The sequence below is a fragment of the Stegostoma tigrinum genome, chromosome 27 (assembly GCF_030684315.1).
Source record: "Stegostoma tigrinum isolate sSteTig4 chromosome 27, sSteTig4.hap1, whole genome shotgun sequence".
NCBI lineage: Eukaryota > Metazoa > Chordata > Chondrichthyes > Orectolobiformes > Stegostomatidae > Stegostoma > Stegostoma tigrinum.
The window spans coordinates 42,125,373-42,152,718 of NC_081380.1; the positions used below are offsets into that span (position 1 = coordinate 42,125,373).

At 42.4% G+C, this 27,346-nt stretch overlaps 2 protein-coding genes across 4 annotated transcripts in view; one reads left to right on the forward strand and one right to left on the reverse strand.

Moving 5' to 3' along the window:
- Window positions 1-19,631, reverse strand: part of ska2 (spindle and kinetochore associated complex subunit 2) — a 46,054-nt gene extending 26,423 nt beyond the window's left edge. The window contains exons 1-2 of one of the 2 annotated variants that reach the window (XM_048556864.2): window positions 19,189-19,318; window positions 18,353-18,477 (exon numbers count right to left, since the gene is read on the reverse strand). In XM_048556864.2, the coding sequence (XP_048412821.2) occupies window positions 18,353-18,424 (72 nt within the window). In that variant the 5' untranslated portion in view covers window positions 18,425-18,477; window positions 19,189-19,318. Of the gene's footprint in view, window positions 1-18,352; window positions 18,478-19,188; window positions 19,319-19,525 lie in introns of those variants that run through there. The other variant, XM_048556861.2, reaches the window with a different exon arrangement.
- prr11 (proline rich 11) overlaps window positions 18,616-27,346 on the forward strand; it is a 36,207-nt gene continuing 27,476 nt past the window's right edge. The window contains exon 1 of one of the 2 annotated variants that reach the window (XM_048556859.2): window positions 18,616-18,682. The gene's annotated coding sequence lies outside the window, so the exon portion shown is untranslated. Of the gene's footprint in view, window positions 18,683-19,116; window positions 20,020-27,346 lie in introns of those variants that run through there. The other variant, XM_059655401.1, reaches the window with a different exon arrangement.

The following is a 27,346-nucleotide window of genomic DNA, read 5'->3' on the forward strand; positions in this document are numbered from 1 at the left end:
GTGCTCACCTACTTCCAAATCTAACACCTGGCTGGGCTCATTACACAGTACCAAATCTAATGTGGCTTCGCCCCTTGTTGGCCTATCTACATACTGTGTCAGGAAGCCCTCCTGCGCACACTGGACAAAAACTGACCCATCTATAGTACTCGAACTATAGTGCTCCCAGTCAATATTTGGAAAGTTGAAGTCCCCCATGACAACCACCCTGTGTCTCTCATTCCTATTGAGAATCATCTTTGCTATCCTTTCCTCTACATCTCTGGAACTACTCGGAGACCTATAAAAACTCCCAACAGGGTGACCTCTCCTTTCCTGTTTCTAACCTAATTGTACTTGGTACTAAGTAACTGGTACATGAAAGAGACTGAGCTCCAAATTCCTCCCATCATTCTGACCACCTCCCCCCACCCCTAGGTCCCCAACCAAAACTGAAATTATAAGCCAGAAGTAATCTGGTTTCTTTACCAGGAACTAAAACCTGCAAGTTTGGAACTTAACTGATCCTCGTGTGGTTGGAAGAATAGTTTTCATGAACATCTTCTCTCATGTAACACAGCACAAGGAAGGAAATCTGCTGACTGCTAATTAACGAACTTACATGTAGATCTACATACACAGCAGAATTTATACATGTTAAAAACTCAGGTTTTACCCCCACTGCAAAAATAAAAATTCATACATAATACCCCATTGGAAATTTTTTTTTAAATAGCTCAACTTCCATTTTACACAGAAGCATAATATATTTCAATTCAGTACATGACAATGAGGTGCCTACATCTGCATTTACAACTACATATTCATTTCAAGTCAAACACTGTCTACATACAGCTTGCAAGGTTTTACATAGGTCCCTCGGCACAGCATGATAGGAGGCCTTTAGAATGTGACTGATCCTGATGGATTCTTTGCACTGCCTGTCCCATGATTGAATGTGTCCCTCTGTACATGGCCCTGGATCTTTGAAGGTACCAGTCTGTAAAGCTAAGTCATGAACAACTCCTGCAATGAACGACCTATACATCCACAGTAGGTCAAACAGCATTTTTCACTGGGTTAATGGTGGTCCAGCAGAAGTCATCATATGCTCGTTATGCTTTACAGATTATTTGCAGAGCTCACAGAACTGTGTTGCTAAAGAGCTTCTCAGGATGAACCACTACAAAACCACTGCTCATCTTTCCAGTCCTGTTTTGCTAAGCAACATTTCAGGACTTGGACAATGATCTCCTCCTTCCTATAGCTAGGTGTTTCATACAGCGAGAGTACAGAAAGGATCTACCAGAAGATCCTTCTCACTACAAACCAAGCTACACCTTGATGTTGGTTTCAAAGTTCGGGCCATGAGGCATCCTACCAAGTGACTTTTACAGTGTGCCCATGAAATCATCATTCTTTCCCCCAATTGAGCCTCAAGAACTTCACATATGAGCCACTGCCAGATGAATCCTGGTGAAAAGTTTATGCAGAGTACCTTTCGACCAGAGATTAGGTAATATGACAGTCCAAATCAACAAAGCATTCTGCAGTTGTGTGATCTGACACACCTTTGCAACACCAGGATTGATGGAATCTCCGTGCATGGAGACCCCTGACGTTTGCATATCATGAATCAACCAAAGACAGATAAAGTGCAGGGAACTGATATGGAGAGATCAGGCAGACAACATTGTTCTGATAGATTGTTCAGCCACAAATCTGCTAAATAAAATCCAGTCTTCCCTCAACAGGCACGGGCCCCTGACATCACCCAAGCTTGAAGTAGGCCTAAGATTCAATTTTCTACTTTCATTTCAAGTACTTAGCAACTTCTTCACTAAAGAAAATCATGCCAGAGTCCAGTTCTCTAATGGTTACAGCTGCACAAGTGCTCTCCCGTTAGCATCTCTTCCCAAAGGACCCATTAATGCCCTTTAACAAGTACCGATGTAAATGATTAGCAACTTGAATTGCAAATTGAACAATGGAGCCGTCTGGTGGTGAAGGAAAAATTCCCAGTTTTTGCTGCTGTCAGCTGTCAAAACTAGTGGGGCACAAATTTATTAATAAGAAAAGATAAGAAATAACAAAAAGGAGTCACTGGGAGTGGCTTATAATGACTTGACAGCAGGTACACTAAGACAGAGCACTGGTTAAGAGATAAATAGGGCCTGCAAAAAAAAGCTTGCAATAAATGTAGGAAAAAGTTTAATTTTCATCTGTAAAAATTAGAGGTGAACATAACCTGAATGATGAGTTTAATTTGTTAGCACCGTGTGTGCTGGAACTGACCATGGAACAGTGTATCTAGGAACAAAAACAGAAGTTACTGGAAAAGACCTAGGTACACTGTTTAATACTAAAAGAACTGTGGATGTTGTAAATCAGGAACAAACAGAGGTTGCCATAAAAGTTCAACAGATCTGGTAGCATCGGTGAAGAAAAAGAATCCGAGCCAACATTTTCGGCCCTGTGAAATGTCACTGGACCCGAAATGTTAACTGATGTTTTTTTTCTTGACCGATGCTGCCAGAGCTGCTGAACTTTTATGGCAACCTGTTTGTTCCTGATTTACAACATCCACAGTTCTTTTAGTATTAAACAGTGTACCTAAGTCTGATAATGTGTAATAGACAGGATTAACTAGCAACCTCGTAGGAGAGAGCTCTCCGAAAAGTTTCGCATTCAGTTTATGGGTCACAAACTAGAGTCTGAAACTAGTGCTTTACACTTTAAGAGAAAAGCAATTACACAGATTACAAGGCCAGAGTTGGCTAAAACGGACTGAGAAACTAGATTACAGTTCAAGCTTTAACAGCACATTTTTTAAAAAAATGGGGTAAGTGGTAGCCAAAGTATGCATTTATCCCTTAAAGAATGAGATTGGGGAATTAAACGGGAACTAGGGAAATGACAGAAGACATTGAACATCCACAAAAAACAAAGGTCAACATTGCTGTCGTTCTAATAAACTTAAATAACATTAATAAAAAAGTGTTTTACATTCACCTTCACAGCAGAAGCATCCAATGAATAGTAGAAAATCAAGGGACAAAACGGAGAGAGGAACTTAAAACAATCACAATCACAACCACTAGAAAAAAAAAATCAGAAAAAATACTGGGATTGAAAGCTATTTCTTAAATCAACCTTTCGAGATATATCATGACACACCTCGAATAAATAGGACTTGAACTTTGGCCTGCTGGCCCAGATGTAGGGCCACTACCATTGCACCACAACAGCTTCTAATAGGATTAAAGGCTAATAAGTCCTTTGGATCTTGTGGCCTTTATCCTACAGTCTTAAAGGAAACAGCTTCAGAGATAATGTCTGCATTCACCATAAGCTTCCAAAATACAAGATTCTGAAAGGGTTGCAGTGTATTGACAATGAGAGGTGTACAAAATGATCAGAGGCAGATAGAGTAGACCGCCAGAGACTTTTTCCTAGGGTGGAGGTAGCTATTATGAGGGGGCAGAGTTTTAAAGTGAGTGGAAGTAGATAAAGGGGAGACGTCAGAGGTAGGTTCTTTACTCAGAGTGGTTGGGGCATGGAATGCTTGCCGGCGAGGGTAGTGGAGTCGGCCTCATTAGGAGCGTTTAAGGTGCTATTAGATAGGCATATGGATGCTAGTATAAGGTAGGGGTGGAGGTTAGATAGATCTTAGGATTAGGGTAAAAGTTCAGCACAACATCAGGGGCCAATGGGCCTGTACTGTTCGATGTTCTAGAACACTTCCATTCAAGGATGGAGGAAGCCAAAAATGGAGGAGAAAACTAACTATCACAAAACAAACACCAAATGCTGGATGAGCTCAGCAGGTCTGGCAGCACCTGTGGAGACATGAACAGAATGGAGCCTGATAAGACTTAAGAACTTCTAAAACATTCTGCTAGAATCCACATGCACAAGTCCATCAGATTTTAGCTGCATTTTGTGAATTATGATGCAAATGAACATCAAAATGATACTGCAGTGACTGTTAATGTTGTGGAAGCAGAAATAACATTTAGTGCATTAGCTCAAACTACTTTACTCAAAGTGGGGTGTTGCAGTTTGATATCCTGGTGTAGCACAGGCGGCCATACCATGCTGAGAAACTTGAACAACAGTCAGAAATCTTCAAGCTCCTGCTCTTAACCACACTGATACACAATGAGATGCAAAGATAAGAGATTTTTATTTTAAAAAAAAACAAAGAACAAAGAAACCTACAGCACAGGAACAGGCCCTTCGGCCCTCCAAGCCTGCGCTAATCAAGATCCTCTGTCTAACCGTCATCTATTTTCTAACGGTCTGTGTCCATTTGCTCCCTGCCCATCCATGTACCTGTCCCAATATATCTTAAAAGATGCTAACGTGTCTGCGTCTACCATCTCCGCTGGCAATGCATTCCAGGCACCCACCACCCTCTGCGTAAAGAACTTTCCTCACATATCTCCCTTAAAACTTTCCTCCTCTCACTTTGAACTCATGACCCCTAGTAATGGAGTCCCCCACTCTGGGAAAAAGCTTTTTGCTATGCACCCTGTCTATACCCCTCATGATTTTGTAGACCTCAATCAGGCCGCACCCCCCCCCCTCAATCTCCGTCTTTCTAATGAAAATAATCCTAATCTACTCAACCTCTCTTCACAGCTAGCACCCTCCATACCAGGCAACATCCTGGTGAACCTCCTCTGCACCCTCTCCAAAGCATCCACATCCTTGAGGTAATGTGACGACAAGAACTGCACACAGTACTCCAAATGTGGCCGAACCAAACTCCTATACAACTGCAACATGACCTGCCAACTCTTATACTCAATACCCCACCCAATGAAGGAAAGCATGTCATATGCCTTTTTGACCACCCTATTGACCTGCGTTGTCACCTTCAGGGAACAATGGACCTGAACACCCAGATCGCTCCGTTCATCAATTTTCCCCAGGACTTTTCCATTTACTGTATAGTTCACCCTTGAATTTGATCTTCAAGGCCGTCTGCTGTAATCTCTCACAGCCCCCTTCACTATGAGCTACTCCAATCTTAGTGTCATCAGCAAACTTGAGAAACTCCCTTGTACTACTACCCTCTGTGGATCTTTGATGAGTTTAATGCAGACAAGCGTGAGGTGATGCACTTTAGTAGGAGTAACCGGGAGTGCTGGGCTAATGGTAAGATTCCTAGTAGTGTAGATGAGCAGAGAGATCTCGGTGTCCATGTACACAGATCCTTGAAAGTTGCCACCCAGGTTGACAGGGCTGTTAAGAAGGCAGAGTGTTTTAGCTTTTATTAATAGAGGAATCGAGTTCCGGAACCAAGAGGTTACGGTGAAGCTGTACAAAACTCTGGTGCGGCCGCACTTGGAGTATTGCGTACAGTTTTGGTCACCGCATTATAAGAAGGATGTGGAAGCTTTGGAAAGGGTGCAGAGATTTACCAGGATGCTGCCTGGTATGGAGGGAAGGTCTTACGAGGAAAGGCTGAGGGACTTGAGGCTGTTTTCATTAGAGAGAAGGTGGTTGAGAGGTGACTTAATTGAAACATAAAAAATAATCAGAGGGTGAGATCGGGTGGATAGGGAGAGCCTTTTTCCTAGGATGGTGACGGCAAGCACGAGGGGGCATAGCTTTAAATTGAGGGGTGAAAGATATCGGACAGATGTCAGATGTAGTTTCTTTACTCAGAGTAGTAAGGGAATGGAACGCTTTGCCTGCAACGGTAGTAGATTCACCAACTTTAGGTATGTTTAAGTCGTCATAGGATAAGCATATGGATGTACATGGAATAGTGTAGGTTAGATGGGCTTGAGATCGGTATGACAGGTCAGCACAACAGAGGGCCGAAGGGCCTGTACTGTGCTGTAATGTTCTATGTTCTGTCTCCTGTTGCCTAGCCAGTTTTTTTTAAATCCATCTAGCTAGCACACCCTGGACCCCATGTGACATCACTTTCTCCATCAGCCTGCCATGGGGAAGCTTATCAAACGCCTTACCTGAAGTCCATGTATATGACATCTACAGCCTTTCCCTGAAACAACTTTGTCACGGTCCTCAAAAGAATTCTATTAAGTTGGTAAGACATGACCTTCCCTGCACAAAACCATGTTGCCTATCGCTGATAAGCCCATTTCCTTCCAAATGGGAATAGATCCTATCCCTCAGTATCTTCTCCAGTAGATTCCCTGCCACTGACGTCAGGCTCACTGGTCGATAATTACCTGGATTATCCTCACTGCCGCTCTTAAACAAGGGGACATCAGCAAGTCTCCATTCCTCTGGGACCTCACCTGTGTGTAAGGACGCTGCCAAGATATCTGTTAAGGCCGCGGCTATTTCCGCTCTCGCTTCCCTCAGCAACCTGGGATATTTCCCATCCGGATCTGGGGACTTGTCCACCTTAATGTCTTTTAGGGTACCTAACACCTCCTCCTTCCCTATGTCAACTTGACCTACAGTAAGCAAACATCTATCCCTAACCTCAACATCTGTCATGTCCCTCTCCTTGGTGAATACCAATGCAAAGTACTTGTTAAGAATGTCACCCATTTTCTCTGACTCAGCGCACAACTTTCCTTCTTTGTCCTTACGTGGGCCAATCCTTTCTCTGGTTTCCCTCTTGCTCTTTATATACGAATAAAAGGCTTTGGAGATTTTCCTTAACCATGTTTGCCAGCAATATCTCATGTCCTCTCTTAGCCCTCTTAATCCCTCGTTTAAACAGTTTAAAAAGAGAGAAAAGGGTCAGTCAGTAGACGTGGGAAATAACCTTTCTGACCCAAAAGGAAATAAACTCAAGCAGGTCAACTGAAAATAAGCTAAATTAATCTCAGGGAGGAAAATAAACAAAATACAACAACATTTGCATCAAACAAATTATACACAGGTACAGGGCTAAATAGTAATCTGAATAAAGTCTGCAAAATACCATACAATGCACACATCAATACCACCTATTAAATACACTGCATACATTTACCAGAACAACTTTGACGGAAATATAATATTTTACCACTCAGAAAAATGGTACAAGTGCCTCCACCATAATCGTAGAGTGCAATAAGGAGAGAGAGAGGGCACTTCTGCATAGTGAATCAATAACAGGGGACGTAATACTCAGGAGTCTACAGGAACTATAGTTTTCACAAATGATTATGATATGAAGCATTTAACTAAATGTTTAGAAATCAATCATGGACATTAACAAAAAGCATACTAGTTAGACTTCTTGAAACTAAGGCTGCTTCAGAGTCAGACACTAGTTCTTCCTCTGTAAAAAGGCAGATATTACTAATATCCAATCACAAAACCAAACAGCTAAAGCATTTTTTTATTCCAACAGCAATCCAATATATGTACATCTTAAAAATTACAAAAGTGTGCAATGACCTGCACAGGCAAGGAAATTGCTACTTTATGAAATTATTCACTCTTATGGTACAATGAACCACTAAATCACACAGCAGCCTGCAGTAAACACATTCACGTTCCAACATTCCTCTTCACTCCAAAACCCGCATCCAACATGTTGGTTGAGACTAGACACTGGATTTTCTTTAGCTGCTGGATCCTGTAAAAGATTTGATTAATTGCAATAAGTCATTAAAATTTGACTACTCCGAAGTAAGAAATACCAGTATGAGCTAATGTAATAGAATGGTACAGCACAAGCGGTTATTTGGACCATAATGCAAGGAAGAGATTGCCGCACCTTTGGCAAAGGTCTTTGCATGCTCACTGACCACTGGAGTAGTACCAGATGATTGGAGGGTAGCAAGAAAGGGAATAGGGATAATGCTGGGAAACGCAGACCAGTCAGTCGGTCAGTCAGTCAGTCTTATTTCTGTAGCGGGCAAATTATTGGACAGGATTCTGAGAGATAGTACTTATGATTATTTAGAAAAGCACAGTTTGATTAGAAACAAAACAGTCAGCACGGCTTTGAGGCGGACAGGTCAAGCCTCTCGAGCCTTATTGAATTCTTTGAGGATGTAACACAACACATTGATGAAAGGAGACCAGTGGATGTGGTGTATATAGATTTTATCAAGGCATTCGATAAGGTTCTCCATGATAGGCTCATTCAAAAATTAAGGAAGCATAGGATTCAGGGAAATTTGGCTGTCTGGTTACAGATTTGGCAGTTCATTAGAAGACAGAAGGTGGTAGCAGATGGAAAAGATTCAGCCTGGAACTCGGTGACCAGTGGTGTTCCATAGAATTCTGTTCTGGGACCCCTGCTTTTTGTGATCTTTATAAATGACTTGGATGAGGAAGTGGAAAAGTAGTCAGTACGTTTACTGATGACACGAAGGTTGGTGGAGTCGTGGATAGTGTGCAGGGCTGTTATAGTGTGCAACAGGATATTGAAAGATGCAGAGCTGGGCAAAGAGGTGGCAGATGGAATTCAACCCAAAAAAATTTGAAGTGATTCATTTTGGAAGGTTAAATTTGAATGCAGAATACAGGGTTAATGGCAGGATTCTTGGTAGTGTGAAAGAACAGAGGGATCTTGGGGTCCACGTTCGTGGATCCCTCAAAGTTGCTACGCAATTTGATAGGGTTGTTAAGGCGTATGGTGTGTTGGCTTTCACTGGCAAGGGAAATGAGTTTAAGAGCCACAAGATTATGCTGCTGCTCTATAAAACCCTGATTGGACGACACTTGGAATATTGCGTTAAGTTCTGATCACATTATCGGAATGATGTGGAAGCTTCAGAAAAGGTGCAGAGGATATTTACCAGGATGCTGCCTGGACTGCAGGGCAGGTCTAATGAGGAAAGGTGGATGGAGCTAGGGCTTTTCTCATTGCAACAAAGAAGGACAAGAGGTGACTTGAAAGAGGTGTACTAGATGATGAGAGGCATACAGCGGATAGCCAGAGACTTTGTCTCCAAGGGCAGGAAAAACGAGGGGGCATAAATTTTAAGATAATTGGAGGAAGGTATAGGGGAGATGTCAGTGCTAGGTTCTTTAGAGAGAGTGGTAGGAGCATGGAATGTGTTGCCAGTAGTGGTAGTGGAGTCAGATACATTAGGGACATTTAATGATAGGCACATGCAAATCTCAGGTATGCAGGGTAGTTTGATCTTCAAGGATAATAGGTCGGCACAACATCGTGGGCCAAAAGGGCCTGGACTATGCTGTACTGTTCTAATGCCTGTGTTGGTACTTAGGACAGCAAATCAACATACAACACTTTGCTGTTCTTTAGTTGGTACAGTAGCTTTCTCCCCAAATTTTTAAATTCTTTGAGTGATGCTATTTAATCTTTCTTCACCGTCCATTCAGGCAATATATCCCAAACCATGACTCACTGTGTAAAACTAAAATATTTCTTATTTTCAGCACATTCTTTTCACACACTATTGCTGAGGAACAAACATCTGAATGGACAAAGTCTTGAACAGCCAAGCAGCATTTGCATGATCAAATATATCCATCACTGGAATTCGAGATTTTGAAGGTATTAAAAAAAGTAGAAATAATTTTGCAAGCACCACACTTCAATTTCTGATTAGGAATTGCACTTCTCTAACTAATGCTTGTGTTAAGTTGTTTTTCACTGATCATTACTAAATATCCAAAATTATCTTGCAGAAAGCTACCAACCTATTTTTGTTCAGATCTGCAAGTATCTATTAATCCATTTAACATCAAAATTGCCGTTAAGCACAGTTGAGGATATCAAAAGGATTTACTGCTACACTAAAAAAGTTACAGTATCACAACAATTCAAGTTAAAAATCTGTCCTAAACCTACATTTCAGCATGACATAATAGGAACTGCTGATGCTGGAGAATCTGAGATAACAAGTAGAACAGCTTTCAACTCGAATCAAAGCACCAAGCACGTGCAATTTATTTTAATGTGCAAAATTTAAAAGAAAAGCTTTCAAAATCTCTCCCCCCTCAAAAGAAACCCATCTCCTATGTTCATGTTAAGATTATGAATGTCAAAAACCTGAAAAGCACCATGAGGTAGCCACCCTACCAACATCCGCTGCTATGAAACAATGCCAAATTTATTTCGCACATTTGTCCTAAGTGCATAAAAACGAAGGACTGCAGATGCTATAAATCAGGAAGAAAAACAAAGTGCTGAAAAGCTCAGCAGATCGGGCAGCACCTGCTAAGAAAGAGATCAGAGTTAACGTTTCGGGTCCCATGATGCTTGCTCAGAACTGATGGTAGCTGGGAAAACATTGGTTTATATGCAGAAGATAGGGAGGGGGGATGGGGTAGAGAGTAAACAATAGGATAGAGCCAGAAAGATAACAGTAATTGGACAGAAAAGGAGTTGACAACAAACATTTGCCAGGAGGGTGAATAGGTGTTAACATGGAAAGTTAGTGGCTAACAATAGGTACTGCATGACAGACTACGTGATAACAATGCTTGGTGTGTGGGGCAGGGGGCTAGGGCATGGGAGAGTTTAGGCACTAAAATAATTGACTCAATATGGAGTCTGGTAGGCTGCAGGGTCCCCAAGCGAAAAATGAGGTGTTGAGCTTCACTTAAACACTGCAGCAAACCAGAGACAGATGTTTGCCAGGGAGCAGGGTGGTATGTTAAAGAGGCAGACAACAGGTAGCTCAGGGTCTCTTTTGCAAGCACATCTGACTCTGGCTTGCTGCAGTGTTCTAGGGAAGCTCACAGCAAGCTGGAAGAACAACACCTCATTTTCTGCCTGCAGCCCTCAGGACTCAACATCAAATTCAATAATTCAATAAGCCAATTGTTAGTCACTAACAGTCCCCATAAACAAAATAGTCACCCTCCTAACCAGATTGTTATCAACTCCTTTGTCTATCCAACCACTCTTGTCGGGCTCTATCCTATCATTTTCTGCATATTATGCAATGTTTTCCCAGCTACCATCAGTTCTGAGGAAGCGTCAACAGACACAGAACATTAACGGATTTTTGTGTCTTCACAAATGCTGCCAGACATGCCGGGCTTTTCCAGCAACTTCTGTTTTTGTCTTAAGTGCATGTTGTCTTACGATATTCACGTCCTGATAGCATTTTAAGAAAATAAGTCATTCAATAGTCAATAAATGTTGATGCAGATTTTTTTCACATGCTTTTTTAACGCAGGACCTCATTTGTCTCTAACCATTCCTGCATGCAATTGCACACTGAACCAAGCAGAATACTATGTACTCTTAAAATTTACAAAACAAAAATCAAAAATTTTACCCTTGCTGTCTTTCTACATTCTTGCTATCACATTTTAGCAAAACACGAGGGCGAACACTTGGTACCAGACCACATTTCAAAACCGCTGCTCATAGAGTCCATGGTGCTGCTCATGACCAGCTGACGATTTCAAATTCTCCGCTGTGATGATCTGACCTACCTTCAGATGCTTTGACAATTCTATTGCACTGCTAGCTGTGAAACACAGTAGTGCAATAAAGTCAGAGCATCTGTCAGCAGCAAGCCTAGAAGAACTGTAGAACTTTCAACTGTCCCACCCCAATGAACTGACCTGTAAAGCAAATCAATCTTAGCTATTTTCTATTACATTACCCATCAGTTTTTGTTGAAAAGTTTTCTAAAAAATAGTATTCACTCTAGATAGGATTTCTTTGATATTTAAGACTCAGTTCTGAGGAAGGGTCACCGGACCCAAAACGTTAACTCTGTTTTCTCCTCCACAGATGCTGCCAGACTTGCTGAGCTTTTCCAGCAACTTGGTTTTTGTTCCGTCTCAGTATTACTGGATTTAACTAGAGTATCTGCCATCATAACATACGGGGGGGGGGGGGGGGGGGGGAGAGGAGGAGAGAAGAGTCATTGGATAGTTAAGATTTTAAAGAATTAATTTGCGGTTTAAAGTCTATTGTCACATTACTCTAAGTATAAACTGTAACAGTTCATGTACCACAGGACAAGTTGAAATTCAACTTTATGAATTAAATTACAGTCAATATGAAATAACTATGAGATATTACCTTCTCACGAGGTCTACAGACAAGACAAAGACTAGAAACAATAATTCCTAGCTTTTCTCAATAGCAACTTCAGCTGGAAGCTAAACACAGGAGTCCAGAGAGATCTCCAAACTCAAAGTGAACATTCATTATTTCACACCTCTCACTGGTGTTTTAACACAGGGTATATCCCATCCCCTTTCATATGTTATACTTCTCAAGTTGCTATTTCAAAGTTGCTATTTAGTAAATAAATTTTGTCTGCCTCCTGGCTGCTTACTTCTATGTTCTCCAATAAACTGGACAAAACTTTACTGCATTATATAATTGCTTCCAGCAAGTGGTTGGTAATGTCAAATCCAGAATCAACCCACTCCCGCACATCCCAGATGTCCAAGTTCTTCAAGGACCGCAACTTCCCCCCCGACAGTGGTCGAGAACGCCCTTGACCGCGTCAGCCGCATTTCCCACAACACATCCCTCACACCCTGCCCCTGCCACAACCGTCCAAAGAGGATCCTCCTCATTCTCACACACCACCCCACCAACCTCCGGATACAACGCATCATCCTCCGACACTTCCGCCATCTACAATCCGACCCCACCGCCCAAGACATTTTTCCATCCCCACCCGTTTGCTTTCCGGAGAGACCACTCTCTCCGTGACTCCCTTGTTCGCTCCACACTGCCCTCCAACCCCACCACACCCGGCACTTCCCCTGCAACTGCAGGAAATGCTACACTTGCCCCCACACCTCCTCCCTCTCCCCTATCCCAGGCCCCATGATGACTTTCCACATTAAGCAGAGGTTCACCTGCACATCTGCCAATGTGGTATACTGCATCCACTGTACCCGGTGTGGCTTCCTCTACATTGGGGGAAACCAAGCGGAGGCTTGGGGACCGCTTTGCAGAACACCTCCGCTCGGTTCGTAATAAACAACTGCACCTCCCAGTCGCAAACCATTTCCACTCCCCCTCCCATTCTTTAGGATGACATGTCCATCATGGGCCTCCTGCAGTGCCACAATGATGCCACCCGAAGGTTGCAGGAACAGCAACTCATATTCCGCTTGGGAACCCTGCAGCCTAATGGTATCAATGTGGACTTCACCAGCTTCAAAATCTCCCCTTCCCCCACTGCATCCCAAAACCAGCCCAGTTCCTCCCCTCCCCCCACTGCACCACACAACCAGCCCAGCTCTCCACCCCCTACCCACTGCATCCCAAAACAAGTCCAACCTGTCTCTGCCTCCCTAACCTGTTCTTCCTCTCACCCATCCCTTCCTCCCACCCCAAGGCGCACCTCCATCTCCTACCTACTAACCTCATCCCACCTCCTTGACCTGTCCGTCTTCCCTGGACTGACCTATCCCCTCCCTACCTATACTCTCCTCTCCACCTATCTTCTTTTCTCTCCATCTTCGGTCCGCCTCCCCGCTTTCTCTATTTATTCCAGAACCCTCACCCCATCTCCCTCTCTGATGAAGGGTCTAGGCCCGAAAGGTCAGCTTTTGTGCTCCTGAGATGCTGCTGGGCCTGCTGTGTTCATCCAGCCTCATATTTCGTTATCCAGAATCAACCCGATAGGTAGTGACTAATGGGGTACCAGAGAAATCACTGCAAGGACTCCAGCTATTCACAATAGTTGTTAATGATTTAGATAACAGAACTAAATGTAAACGTAACATCTCCAAACTGGCAGATACTCGAAGCTGGGTGGGAAAGCTCACTGCAAGGAAGATGCAAAGATGCTTCTGCGTGATCTGCGTAAGGTGAGTGAGCAGACAAATCCACAGCAAATGCAGTGTAATGTGGATAAATGCCAGACTATCCACTTGGGGAGCAAATTCAGGGAAGTGGATTGTCATCTGAATGGCAACAAACAGAGTGGAAATGTGGCAACAAGACCTATGTGCCCAAGCACATCAGTCACTGAGGTGCAGCAGGTAAAAGAAGCGTCAAATGGTATGGTGACCTTTGTGGCGAGATATATGTACAGGAGCAGGGATGCTTGCTGCAATTATATAGGGCATTAATGAGATCACATCTTCAAAGTTGTGTGCAGTTTGGTCTCTGAGGAAGGATATTATTGAGTGAAGCAGTAGACCAAAAAAGGTTTACTAGACTGATTTCTGGGAATGGTGGAACTATTAGAGGAGGACAGGTTGAATAGATTAGGATTACATTCGCTCTTTACAAGAATAGTTCATTATTTTGGGGAAGGAGAATGGATATTTTAGAGAAACATAAAATTTTAATAAGACCAGACAGGGTAGACCCATGACAGGAGATTCCAAAATCAGGTGTCATAGTCCAAGGATGCGAGTATTTAAGACTAGGAGAAGAAATTTCTCATCTCAGAGTAGTGAGCCTATGGAATTCACTACTCCAGAAAACAGGGCTGTGATCCAAAATTAAAATTGATTTGTCAGAGAATCATGGCACCCATGGACCCAACTAACTAATTTATCGCTGATGTCAATGCATTCACATTTCAAATCTGACAGCGCAGAGCCACTTCGTTTTGTGTGCGCGTGGGGGGTGTGGCGGGCTACAGGTATCAGATAATATTGTATCAGTACAATAAATCCAAGTTTAAAATTGCTCTGCACCAACACTGATGTGGGACAAACACAGGGATTCTATGTTAGATCAGAAATAATTTCAGGTTTACATTCAAAACTACAATGCAATTCTAAAAATCAGTTTGTAGAAAGCATACAAGTCATGGTAAAATGGATAACATATAATAGCATCACACATTCAAGAACTTTGTTTAAACAAATTAATTGATAATGATGTTTTGAGAATGTTGACTCAAGATTTTGATTTATAGAACTAGACTTTGAAAATTTTCCCCAAAATCACCTCAAATAAAAAAAAAGGTACCAACTTTCATCAGCTCCAACTTACCCACCAATGAAATTGCCACAGGCGAGTATCCACTCCTCCACAAGAAAGTCCTTTTGGGATGGAGGGGAAAGGCGTTGGTGGCTGGGGAAGAAATACCCACTGAACTGTAGCTCCTACAGGCATTGATCTGGTCGCCAGCCAATGCCCTTTTAATATTGCACTGCTTTTTTTCTGTTATCACTAGTAGTACAACATAAAAAGGGCACTGGATGAACGGACAAAGGACGGCAAGTTTGATGATAGGGAATTTCCAAAAGGCATCACAAACAAAGCTGGAAAATAAATCAGCTTTAATTTGGCATAACCTTCAACTATCCAGGAAGAGAAAACTAAACGTCTTGAACCAAATTCCAGAGTTAGAAAGATATGACAGAACAGAACAGAGCCACAACTGCAGCACTCTCCACAGCTCTTAATACACTAATAGTTCAAGAAGAACAAAAACAGAAGGTTTATTGATTTCAGTTGTGCTGGAAGAACTTATTTTTAAAATTGGAAAGAGACACAAGTACAATTTACAGTTTAAAACTTGATCAACATTGCAGAAAACAAAAAAAGTCACAGCCTAACTTTAGAATACCAAAAAACATGGACAAACCAAGACCACCAGCCAAAAATATTATTTGCTTACTTTCAGAACAGGTACTCAATTTAATTATTAAAAACACTTTCCTGAAGCTATTAATTTCTTAAATATTAACTTCAGAAGGATGTTCAATGCTTACGTCTCTCATCCATGTTGCCTGTTATTCACAGCAGACTCAACAGCAACCATTGGCAGGCTATATGACAAAATGAAGCACAATCGCACCATCCCACATTTTTAGCAGAGGCCCCATCTTGGTCTACAGTTCTCAAGTCCTCCGCAGCAGCACCACTGCCGTGAACCTCCACCACATGGGGGTATTTGCTGGACAGATTAGCCAAGTCGTTAATAAAGATTTATATTTTGACATATTGATAAATTATTTAAGCATACTATTGTGCTTCAGTTTTAATCAGGAAATTTACAGTAGTTGCATAGTATCAGCAAAAATTTAACACATTTGTGAATTAATGCATTTTAAAAGTAAACATTACATAATATACCTACATCTCTGGACAAGCAACAATGGAAAGAAAACAGAGCAAAGTACATCAGCTATGACTTTTTTTTAAAAAGGACATGAAGAAACATCTGCCCTTTTCACACAGCAAAAAGATCCAATATATATTTCAACAATGACAGCAGAATTCTTCAGTAACACAGACCCAGCAACCTGTCAATGCTTCATTGATAATGAGTCGGCAATAGATCTTGTAAATTACGTTAGTCAGGGATATAGGTCAGAACGTGAAGAAAAATACTTTCCTGCTCATTGAAAAGTGCCCCGGGAACTTCTGTCACAGGAAAACAGGGCCTCAATTGAATTTATCAGGAAGATAACTATTGATCTAACTGCTCATCTCTATTTTTGATGAATTATGCATCAACAGCTTGTCAAATTTTGGCAATTACTATTTTCAGAATTCTAAAAGAATGGCTAGTTCAATAAACTCTAGCCAAAGTTTTATTTAAAATCAAATAAGTCTTCTTCAACTCAAAGTCATTACTTTGTAAAGAACAAACATCTCATTAGGACCTGCATAAATTTACTGGTTTTTCATCTTTACATTAACTGGCAAAACATATCAAAAAGGAGAAGGAAGATTGCATGATTTCAAATATATTCAGCATCATAAGGGGGAAAAAAAAGTTGTCTTACTTCAAAATTAATAGGTAGATACGTTTGCAACTGTAAGCCAGGAATGGTTTGACAAAGTTATTGCTGTAACAATGCAAAATTACAACCATTTTTCACTTCAATCTCTATTTATTAAATGGAGAAGACATATTTTCCCCGTTAAAACAAATGCTCAAAGAGAAAAATATTGCAAATTGCTGTTTCCAAAGTTTAACAAAACACCATTTATGATTTGACATTTCAATGCATCCCGCCCCCCCCCATGCACTTTCAAAAAATACTTAAATATTAGAAAGACAAAGACATTTTATTTGCTTCCTGCCATTAGCATCATCCTTCTCTCGAACAAGTCTGGAGACTGAACCAAACCATTTGCAACCTTGATGTCACTGACATGAGAAGTTCTTTTCAGCACATATCAAGTAGCATGTTAATAGTTTATTTCTACCTGATTAGCATCTCCTGATTCCGACTCACCTGATGAAACCCACACATTTGTCACTTTGAGACTTGACTACTTCAGCACACTGCAAACCGACCAAATATTGCTCTTCTACTCAATACTAAGGTCATTGAAACATTGGTCCCCACGTCCTTACTAATAAAAACCTCATTTACACCACCAAACCATTAGCTGCTGACACTACTTCACAGTGACGCAATACAGCAATGTTAATGCTGCTCATTAACTTTAAATCCCCTCATAACCTCAACTCTGCTGCACTTTTAAAGTGTCATTAATACTATAATGTAGCAGGAGCAGCATTCAGCAACGTCTCATAACCAGTAACGTGGTAATGACAAAACTCTGATGTCAATTGAGGAATTAGCCAGCACACCACAAATAAGCTCAGCTTCTTTTTCCCCCAAAACTGTGCCATCTGAGGCTGAAAGATGAGGCTTTGTTTTTACCTCTCACCTGAACGGTACTCAGCTCCGAGAAACTGTGCTCCTCTAATTCTAGTCATTTGGATATCTATGACTTTCATATTTCCATCACTGGCACTGTACCTTCAGATGACCACAGCCCCAAACCCTGGAATTAGTTCTCATGCCTCCCCACCTAACCTCACCTCCTTTAATACTTTCCTTTAAAGAAGAACTTACCTTTTTAACTAAGCTTCTGGCCATCTATGTTAAAGCCACCACACGTGGCTCAACATGAAATTTTGAACTCCACTTTGAAGAAGTTTGCAAAATTTTATTACATTAATGGCACAGTATAATTCATAAGCTGTTATCAGTTAGAAACAGTAGATATTTCTACAAATTGCAGCTTTTCAAAACAAATGTAATCCTGGCTAGCTATTGCCAACCAGAAAAAGGATTGTGCATCCCTGTACAGTATGTGTCAGGGTTATAGATAACCAATCATTTTTGGAATTATGTGCAGGTGACGTTTCTTTAAGGAACTTCAAAAAGGTAGCAAAATCTCCACAGAAGCCTACAGAGCAGTAGTTTTTCAGCAGCATTATATAGTGTTTTCCAACATTGGAAAATGTGTTTAATTAGTGGACTGCTTTAAATTAAGTCAGAGTTTGGGCAACAAGTTTTGTTTCAAGAGCTCTAATAAAATAAAAAGACCCTTTAATTTCCACCACAATCGCCAGATTAAATCCTAGATTTTCACAGCATCATCTCAATGTTATAGAATCAAATTTGGTCATAGATCCAAGCAGTTCAAAGCATGAATATTTGACAAATAACATGTTAATATTTCGTGTATGAGCGTTCTGAATGGCTCAGGGAATGTAGGTAGTAGGTCTAAAACAAATGCACTGCCTTAAAGAGCAGGAACACAGCACACCTTAAAAACAAACTCTCGAAGGTGTGTTTGTGGAGTTGAAGAGGACAATAAATGGAAAGACATATCGTTCATCCAACGTCGGTGGCTCCACTCGACTAAATCACCTCTGAAGCTCAAATGCCTAACTAAGCACAGAAAATGGTGAACTGAAATGGTGCAATTCAGAGGAACGGGTGCAAATCCATGGGATAATAGAGTTTATAACAGAGAAATGCTGCAAACAAGCATTTAAAACATGCAATTACTACGACACCCCTCGAAAGCGCGCGCACAAGCTTCTCCTACTCTTGGAAAGGGGTGGGGGAAGAATTGCCTTCGGACGACAATCAGGTAATAAAAGATCTACCGCAGCTCATTTGTCTTCTTTAAGTCAGTTTTGTCACTTGCAAAAAAAAAACGAAACAAGAAAAAAGGTACCAAATTTTTAAAAAAGCTTCCACGAGCGCGTTTCTTTAAAAAAAACGGGAAGGAGTATCCCGATTACATCGGGTCGACATTTTAAAAACGAGCGGGTCGTATTGACGCGGGCAAGGCGGTGGGGGAGGGGAAGGCTGTCAACCGAAGAGCTCGGCGGGCGGTTACATCAATGGCGCGCGTATGAAGCGTGGGTGCGCGCACGGGCCCGTCGGGAAGGCGCACGCTGTGGCGTCACCGCAGAGACCGGAGCAAGCGATCTCCACCACAGGACGGGCGGGCGCGCGCGCGGGGAGGAGAAGAGAGAAAGGACGGGCACGAGCGATGACAAACGCCGGGAACGCCTCACGAACACCCCACCCCCACTCCTGCCCTCTTCCGCACGATTCGCCACCAGAAATCGCCGCTGTTTCCCCGAATACCGACTAAAATCCCACGCTCTGGATCGAGGCCATTCCGGTCGGACGAGAAAAAGATCGCAAGGACGACGGAGAAAGCGCCACCGCGGCGCTGGAAAAGGAGAGAAATCCCACTCCCGCCATTTTCGCACCCAGTTACCCGGATGCAAATCAGGACGAGGGGCTTTCAAACAAATTAAAGTTTTAACCGAAAAAACCCAACGCGCTGACGGAGGGTTTTTAAAAACTTTTTTCCCGCGTCTACCAAGCTTTACTGTACCTAATACAATAGGTTTCTTTCGTTTAAATCCGCCTACAACCATTCAATAATTTTTTAAAAATTTTTTATTAAACCTCTTACCATCGCTTCCAGCTTGTTGACCGCGGCCTCCATATTGAATAGTTGACATTCCGAAGGCAAACCGATAAAGGGGGCTCTTGAACGTGATGATACGTGGCATCCTATTGGTCAGTTACGTCACGGATTCTGTACCCCCATTGGATTAAATGGAATGCTGTCTCCTGACTGGACGAACCATCCCCACCACCTATTGTCGTTTAAGACGCTCCTTCCGATTGGACGGGAACCAGACTGATCTGTTGGATTGGACAGCCGGGATAAAGGCGGCCTTCCATTGGCATCGGAGGCACAGTACCGTATTGGATAGCGACCGCTGCTGCTCTCCGATTGGTCGGATTCGGATAGTCCTTGTCGTTGAGAGGCGTGCCACGATTGGTTGAGGATGGTAGACGGCTGTCGTTCATGAAAGGCCAGTTCCCATTGGGTGGCTGATAGGAGGTTTTTAAATTTTGAATTTGGCCGCCGTTGGGCTCTTGTCGCGCCGCTAAATTCAGGTGAGTTTCTGTTGCGAGTTCTTGGGAACACTTTTCTTGTTAATATCAACAAACAAGTGTGACTTTTAGAGATAAAACCATAAGCATTAGAAGTAGTAGTTCGGCCCGTCAAGCCTCGTCCCTTATTTTCTAGAATCATGGCTGATCCTAACGTCCACTTTCCTATGTTTTCACCGTAACCCTTAGAGTCTCGATCACTCTGAAAATTATCTCAGCCTTCAATACACACAAGAACTCTGTCTCACTGGCAGGACAGACCCAGCAGAGGTGGTGGCATACTGAACTACAGTTGTGAGGGAGTTGCCCTGGGAGTCTTCAACATTGATTTTGGACCCCATGAGGTGTCATGGTTTCAGCTTAAACATAGGCAGGGAAACGTCATGCTGATTACTATGTAACCTCCTCTCTCAGCTTATGAATCCATGTTGAACAACACTTGGGGGAAGTCCTGAGAATCGCGAAGGCTCAAAAAGGTGTTCTGGGCGCAGGATTTCAGTGGTCACCACTAATCGTGGCTTGACAACAGGACTACTGACCCAGAGATAATGGGAACTGCCGATGCTGGAGAATCCGAGATAACAAAGTGTGGAGCTGGATGAACACAGCAGGCCGAGCAGTGGGTCCTAAAAGACATAGCTGCTAGAGTGGGCATGCAGCAGGTGGTAAGGGAACCAACAAGAGGGAAAAACATACTTAATGCCTTCCTTCCCAATCTGCCAGCTTCAGATGCATCTGTCCATGACCCTATTGGTCATGCACAAACCTTGTGGTGATGACACCTTCCTTTACATTAAGAATATACTCCATGTAGTATGCCACTACCAGCATGTTGAATGGGACAGACTTCACACAGATCTCGCAATTGAATATTTGGCATGCATAATGCAGTGTGGGCCATCAACAGTGGCAGAATTGTACACCTCATTGCCTGGCATATCCCCCACTGAACCTCATTGCCATTAAGACAAGGGATCAGTCATCTCAGCTCCAGGACACATCTGCAGAGTTCCTCGGTGTAGTATCTTAGGCCCAGCCATCTTCAGCTGCTTCAACAATGACCTGCCCTCCATTATAAGGTCAGAAGTGGGGATGTTTGCCGATTGCACAATATTCAGCAGCATCTGTGACTCCTCAGATGCTGAAAGGTCCATGTTCAAATGAATGCAACAAGATCTGGAATATCCAGGCTTGGGCTGATAAGTGGCAAGTGACATTCGTGCCACAAATGCCAGGCTATGACCGTCACCAATAAGAGACAATCTAAACACCGTCCCTTGACATTCAATGGTGTTACCATCACTGAAACCCCAATATAAACATCCTGGGGGTTGTCACTGACCAGAAACTCAACTAGACTCACCACATAAACACTTGCTACAAGAGCAGATCAGAGGCTAGGAATACTGCGGCGAGCAACTCACCACCTGACTTCCCAAAGCCTGTCCACCATCTACAAAGCACAAGTCAGGAGTGTGATGGAATACTCCCCACTTGCCTGGATGAGGGCAGCCCCAACAACACCCAAGAAGCTTGACACCATCCAGGGCAAAGCAGCGTGTGATTTGGATGACAATAACAAGCACCCGCTCCTGTCACTGCTGACACTCATTAGCAGCAGTGTGTACTATCTCCAAGAAGCACTGCAGAGGTTCACTGAAGATCCTCAGGCAGCACTGTCCAGACCCATGACCACTGCCATCCAGAAGGACAAGGGCAGCAGATACACAAGAACACCACTATTTTCAATTCCACTCCAAGCCTGTTGCCATCCTGACTTGTAAATATATCACTGGTCTTTCACTGTCATTGGCTCCAAATCCTGGAATTCCCTCCCTAATGGTATAATGGGTCAACCCACAGCAGGTGGACTGCAGCGATTGAAGAAGGCAACTTACCACGACCACCTCGAGCAACTAGGGACAGGCAATAAATACTGGCACGCCAGCAACACCCATACCCCAGAAACAAAATAAAATATAACTAGAAGAACAAAGAGGTTATGCTGATGCTACATAAGACACTACATCTCAACTGGAGTACTATGTGCAGGCCTGGGCCTCATTTCAGGAAGGATGTGAATGCATTGAAGAGAGTATAGAAGAGGTTTGCAAGAATAGCTCCAAGTATGAGAAATTCCAGGTTTGTGGAAAGAATGGAGAAATTCAGATTATCTTTCTGGGAGAGAAGGTGATTTGATAGAATTTCCTGTGGATATGAGAAACTTGGATGGAATAGATGGAAAGAAATTCATCCCACTTGTAAAAAGGTTGAGAATGAAAATGCACAGATTTAAGTAATTTGCAAAAGAACCAGTTATGTTGTGAAAATAAACACTTTCTTAGTGTGGTTAGGATCTGGAATGCACTGCCTAGAAGTGTGATGGATGCAGGGTCAATGGAGACATTCGAGAAGGCATTATGTTATTATTTGAATAGAAACAATGAGTGGGAACATGGGTGGGGGAAAGGCAGGAGAACATTACCACATCATAATGCTCATTTAGAAACTTATTCAAACACAATGAGTCAAATGGTCTCCATTGTAACAGTTCTGTGATCAATATCCTATGTGCACTTGCAATGTAGGTTGCTAAATGCAGCCCATGTTGCTGTCACTTGCTCGTGTCCTTGTCTGAATCTCAGTTTCCAATTTGCACACCACAAGCTCCCACACACAGCAATGCGATAATGACAATTGTCTTTAGTGATGTTGGTTGAAGGACAACTGAGATTTCTTTAAAATTACATTATTATCACACGAGAGAGTTGATTACCTCGCAATAGACAGAAAGGACTCCCAACAACGTGATGCTCTGTCTGTATTGCATTAGGATGCCACTTTAGATGATATGTTGAAGTCCTATTCTTTTAGAACTAATGAAACCCACATTTTTGCTAATGCTAGTGGTATTCATTCAATGCTTCCATGTTAGCTCTTTGCCTGATATAAGAAGATTGTGAAATCAATCCTCTCCAGAGATTTGAACACATCATCTCAACAGATACCTTGGTGTTTTGGAGGAAGGCCAATTTTGACAGTATTAGGCAAGAGTTCTCAAAAATTGACTGGGGGCAGATACTCACAGATAAACGGAAGGTTAGAAATTGGGATACCTTCATAAATGTGATAACGAGAATCGAGGGACAGTATGTCACTGTTAGAGTGAAGGGCAAGGCTGATAGCTGGAGGGAATGTTGGATAACAAAAGAAATTGAGATTCTGGTCAAGAAAAAGAAGGAAGCATATGTTAGGTATAGACAGCAGGGATCGAGTAGCTCCTAGAGGAGTTCAAGGGCAGTAGGAGTATGTTCGAGTGAAATCAGGTGGGAAGAAAGTGGACATGAGATAGCTTTAGCAAATAGTGTTAAGGAGAATCCAAAGGGTTTCGACAAATACATTAAAGACAAAAGAGCAATTACGGAGAGAATAGGGCCCCTTAATGTCAGCAAGACGGCCAAAGTGTGAAACTGCGCAAGGTAGTTGAGATACTGAATGAGTATTTTGCATCAGTGTTTACTGTGGAGAAGGATATGGATATTAGAGAACTTGGAGGGAATAAATAGCAATATCTTATTACAGAGGAGGAGGTACTGGACGTCTTAAAACACATAAAGGTAGAAAAGTCCCTATGACGGGATCAAGCACACCCTAGAACTCTGTGCGAAGCTATGTCCCCTTGTTGAGATACTTGTATCATCGTTAGCCACAGGTGAGGTGCTGGAAGAATGGAGGTTGGCTAACGCGATGCCATTATTTAAAAGTGGCAAGGAAAAGCCAGGGAACTATAAACTGGTGAGCCTGATATCAGAGGTAGGCAAGTTGTTGGAAGGGATTCTGAGGGACAAGATTTATATGCACTTGGAAAGGCAGGGACTGATTAGGGACTTGCAACATTGCTTTGTGCGTGGGAAATCGTATCTCACTGATTTGATGGAATTTTTTAAAGTGGCGAAGAGGATGAAGGCAGAGTAGTGGACATTGTTTATATTGTTTATATGGACTTCAGTAAGGTATTCAACAAGGTTCCACATGGTAGACTGGTTAACAGGGTTAGATTACATGGAATGCAGTGAGAAGTAACCATTTGGACACAAATTTGGCTGCAGGGTAGAGACCTGTGACCAACGGTGTGCTGCAGGGATCAGTGCTGAGCCCACTGGCTTTTGTTTTTGTCATTTTATATAAATGATTCGGATGTGAATATAACAGGTGTGGTTAATAAGTTTGCAGATGGCATCAAAATTGGTGTTGTGAACAGCGAAGAAGGTTGCCTCAGAGTACAACAAAACCTTGATCCGATAGGCCAAGCAGTGGCAGATGGCGTTTAATCCAGATAAATTGTGAGGTGCTACATTTTGGTAGAACAAATCCAGACAGGTCTCATAACTTAATGGTAAGGTCCTGGGGGGTGTTGCTCATCAAAGAGACCTTGGAGTGCAGGTTCATAATTCCAGATAATAAGGTAGTGAAGAAGGCATTTGGTACACTTGCCTTTATTGGGCAGTGCATTGAGTATAGGAGTGTGGAGGTCATGTTGTGGCTGTACCGGGACATTGATGAGAACACGTTTGGAATACTGCGTTCAACTCTGGTCTCATTGCTTTAAGAAAGATGTTCGTGAAACTTGAAACGATCCGGAAAGGATGTACGAGGATGTTGCCAGGATTGGCGGATTTGAGCTATAGGAAGAAGCTGAAAGGGCTGGGACTAGAGTGTCAGAGGCTGACCTTTGTAAAGGTTTATGAAATCATGAGGGACACATTTAGGGTGAATAGTCAAGGTCTACTCTCCATGATAGAGGAGTCCAAAACTAGGGGGCATAGATTTAAGGTGAGAGGGGAAAATTTAAAAGGAACCTATGGGGCAACCTTTCCACGCAGAGATGGTGCATGTATGGAATGACCTGCCAGAGGAAGTGGTAGAGGCAGGTCCTGGTCCAATTACAACAAGGCATGTGGTGGGTTTATGAATATAAAGTGTTCAGAGGGATATAGAATAAATGCTGGAAAATGGGACTAGATTGATTTAGGATATCTGGTTTCCATGGACAAGTTGGACCGAAGGGCCTGTTTCCATGCTATACATCTCTATGACTCTATGCTGTACTGTTGGAGGTGATTTCTGTCTTTAAGTTGTTAAACAGACTCCTCTTAGGTACAAATGGCAATAATTTTTAAAAAGAGTATTCTCTGGTTGATATCCCTCAGACAACATCAATTTAAAAAGTAACAGTTCTGGAGAAACTGGTGCCACCTTTTGTGAAAGAAAGAGAGTTAATATTTTGAGTCCAATGTAATTCTTCAGAACTGAAGGGGCTAGAAAAGTGATGTGTTTTAGATATTTAAAATGATCCTATTCAGACATTTTATGACACATCACTGGAGCGGGGAGACTTGAATTCAGCTGGAAGTCATGTTTTTTGTTGCAGGAAAAGGAGAATGGGGGAGCACCAAATAGTAATGGTTATATAGAAGACCTATAGATGAACATACATCTGCGCTATAAACCCATACAAAAAGGATACCCAGAGATCCAATCAGAATGGAGAAACTAATTCATAGTCTGAAGTTGTTGAAGTCAATGTTGAGTCCTGAAGACGATAAATTGCCCAAGTGGAAATGAGGTGGTGTTTCTCCATCTTGCTTTGAGCTTCATTAAAACACTGCAGCAACTTTAGGTAAAATTATACAGTAGGCATGACAGCATAATGGTATATTGAGATGGGAAGTGACTGGACGGTTGGGGTTATTCTTGTGGACAGAGCAGAAGTGATCCATAAAGCGGCCACCCAGTCTGCATTCCTCTTGCCACTGTATAGGAGATTGCATGGTAAAGCAGTAAGTACAATGTACTAGATTGAGTATATCACTGCTTGACCTGGAAAGTGTGTGAGGCCTTGGACCTGAAATGCTAACTCTATTTCTCTCTCCGCGTGCCGGACCTGAAGAGTTTCTCTAATGCTTTGTTTTTATTTCAGATCTCCAACATTAGCAGTACCTTGCTTTCAATTAAGCATAACATGGTTATCTTGTTATCACACTGCTGATGTAGGAGGCTTCTCATTTTAATTTATGGTATTTGGACTTTACGGGCTCAACAAGCATTTATTGTCCTTGAGAAGAAGATGGTAAATGATCTTGATTAAAATATCATCTCGTAAATGATTTGAATGTAGGAGTAAAAGGGTGGATTGTTAAGTTCGCGGATGATACGAAGGTAGGTCGAGTTGTGGATAGTGCAGAGGGCTATTCTAAGTTACAAAGGGACATAGATAGGATGCAGAGCTGGGCTGAGAAAGGGCAGATGGAGTTTAATCCTGAAAAGTGTGAGGTGATTCATTTTGGAAGGACAAATTTGAAAGCGGAAAGATTCTTGGCAGTCTGGAGGAGCAGAGGGATCTCGATTCATGTCCACAGTTCCCTGAAAGCTGCCACCCAGGTGGATAGAGTTGTTAAGAAGGCGTATGGTGTGTTAGTCTTCATGAACAGAGGGATTGAATTCGAAAGCAGTGAAGTTACGCTCCAGCTATACAACGCCCTGGTTCAGCCACATCTGGAGTATTGTGTCCAGTTCTGGTCACCTCATTACAGGAAAGATGTGGAATTGTTGGAAAAGGTGCAGAGGAGATTTACCAGGATGTTGCCTGGAATGGAGAGCAGATCCTATGAGGAATGGTTGAGAGAGCTAGGGCTTTTCTCTTTAGAAAGATGAAGGATGAGTGGTGACTTGATAGAGGTGTACAAGATGATCAGAGGTATAGATAGAGTGGACAGCCAGAGACATTTTCCTAGGGTGGAGGTAGCTATTATGAGGGGCATAGTTTTAAAGTGAGTGAAGGTAGATGTCAGAGGTGGGTTCTTTACTCAGAGTGGTAGGGGTATGGAATGCACTGCTGGGGAGAGTAGTGGAGTCGGCCTTATTAGGGGCATTTAAGTGGCTATTAGATAGGCATATGGGTGACAGTATAAGGTGGGGTGGAGGTTAGATGGACCTTAGGTTTAGGGTAAAAGTTCAGCACAACATCGTCGGCTGAAGGTCCTGTACTGTGCTGTATTGTTCTATGTTCTAAAACTGTACAGTCCATTTGGTTAGACTCAGACTCAGACTCATACTGGTGTAAGAAAGAGAGGCCCAGAATTTTGACCTCAGCAGCAATGTAGGACTGGCAACATATGGCCAAGTTCAGGACAGTGAGCGACTTGGAGAGGAACTTAGAGATGTTGGTCTTCCCATGTATCTACTGTCGTTGCCCTTCAAGATGATAGTGATCGTGTATTTGGATGATGCTGCCTAAGAAGCCTTGGTGAATTTCTGCAGTCATCGATAG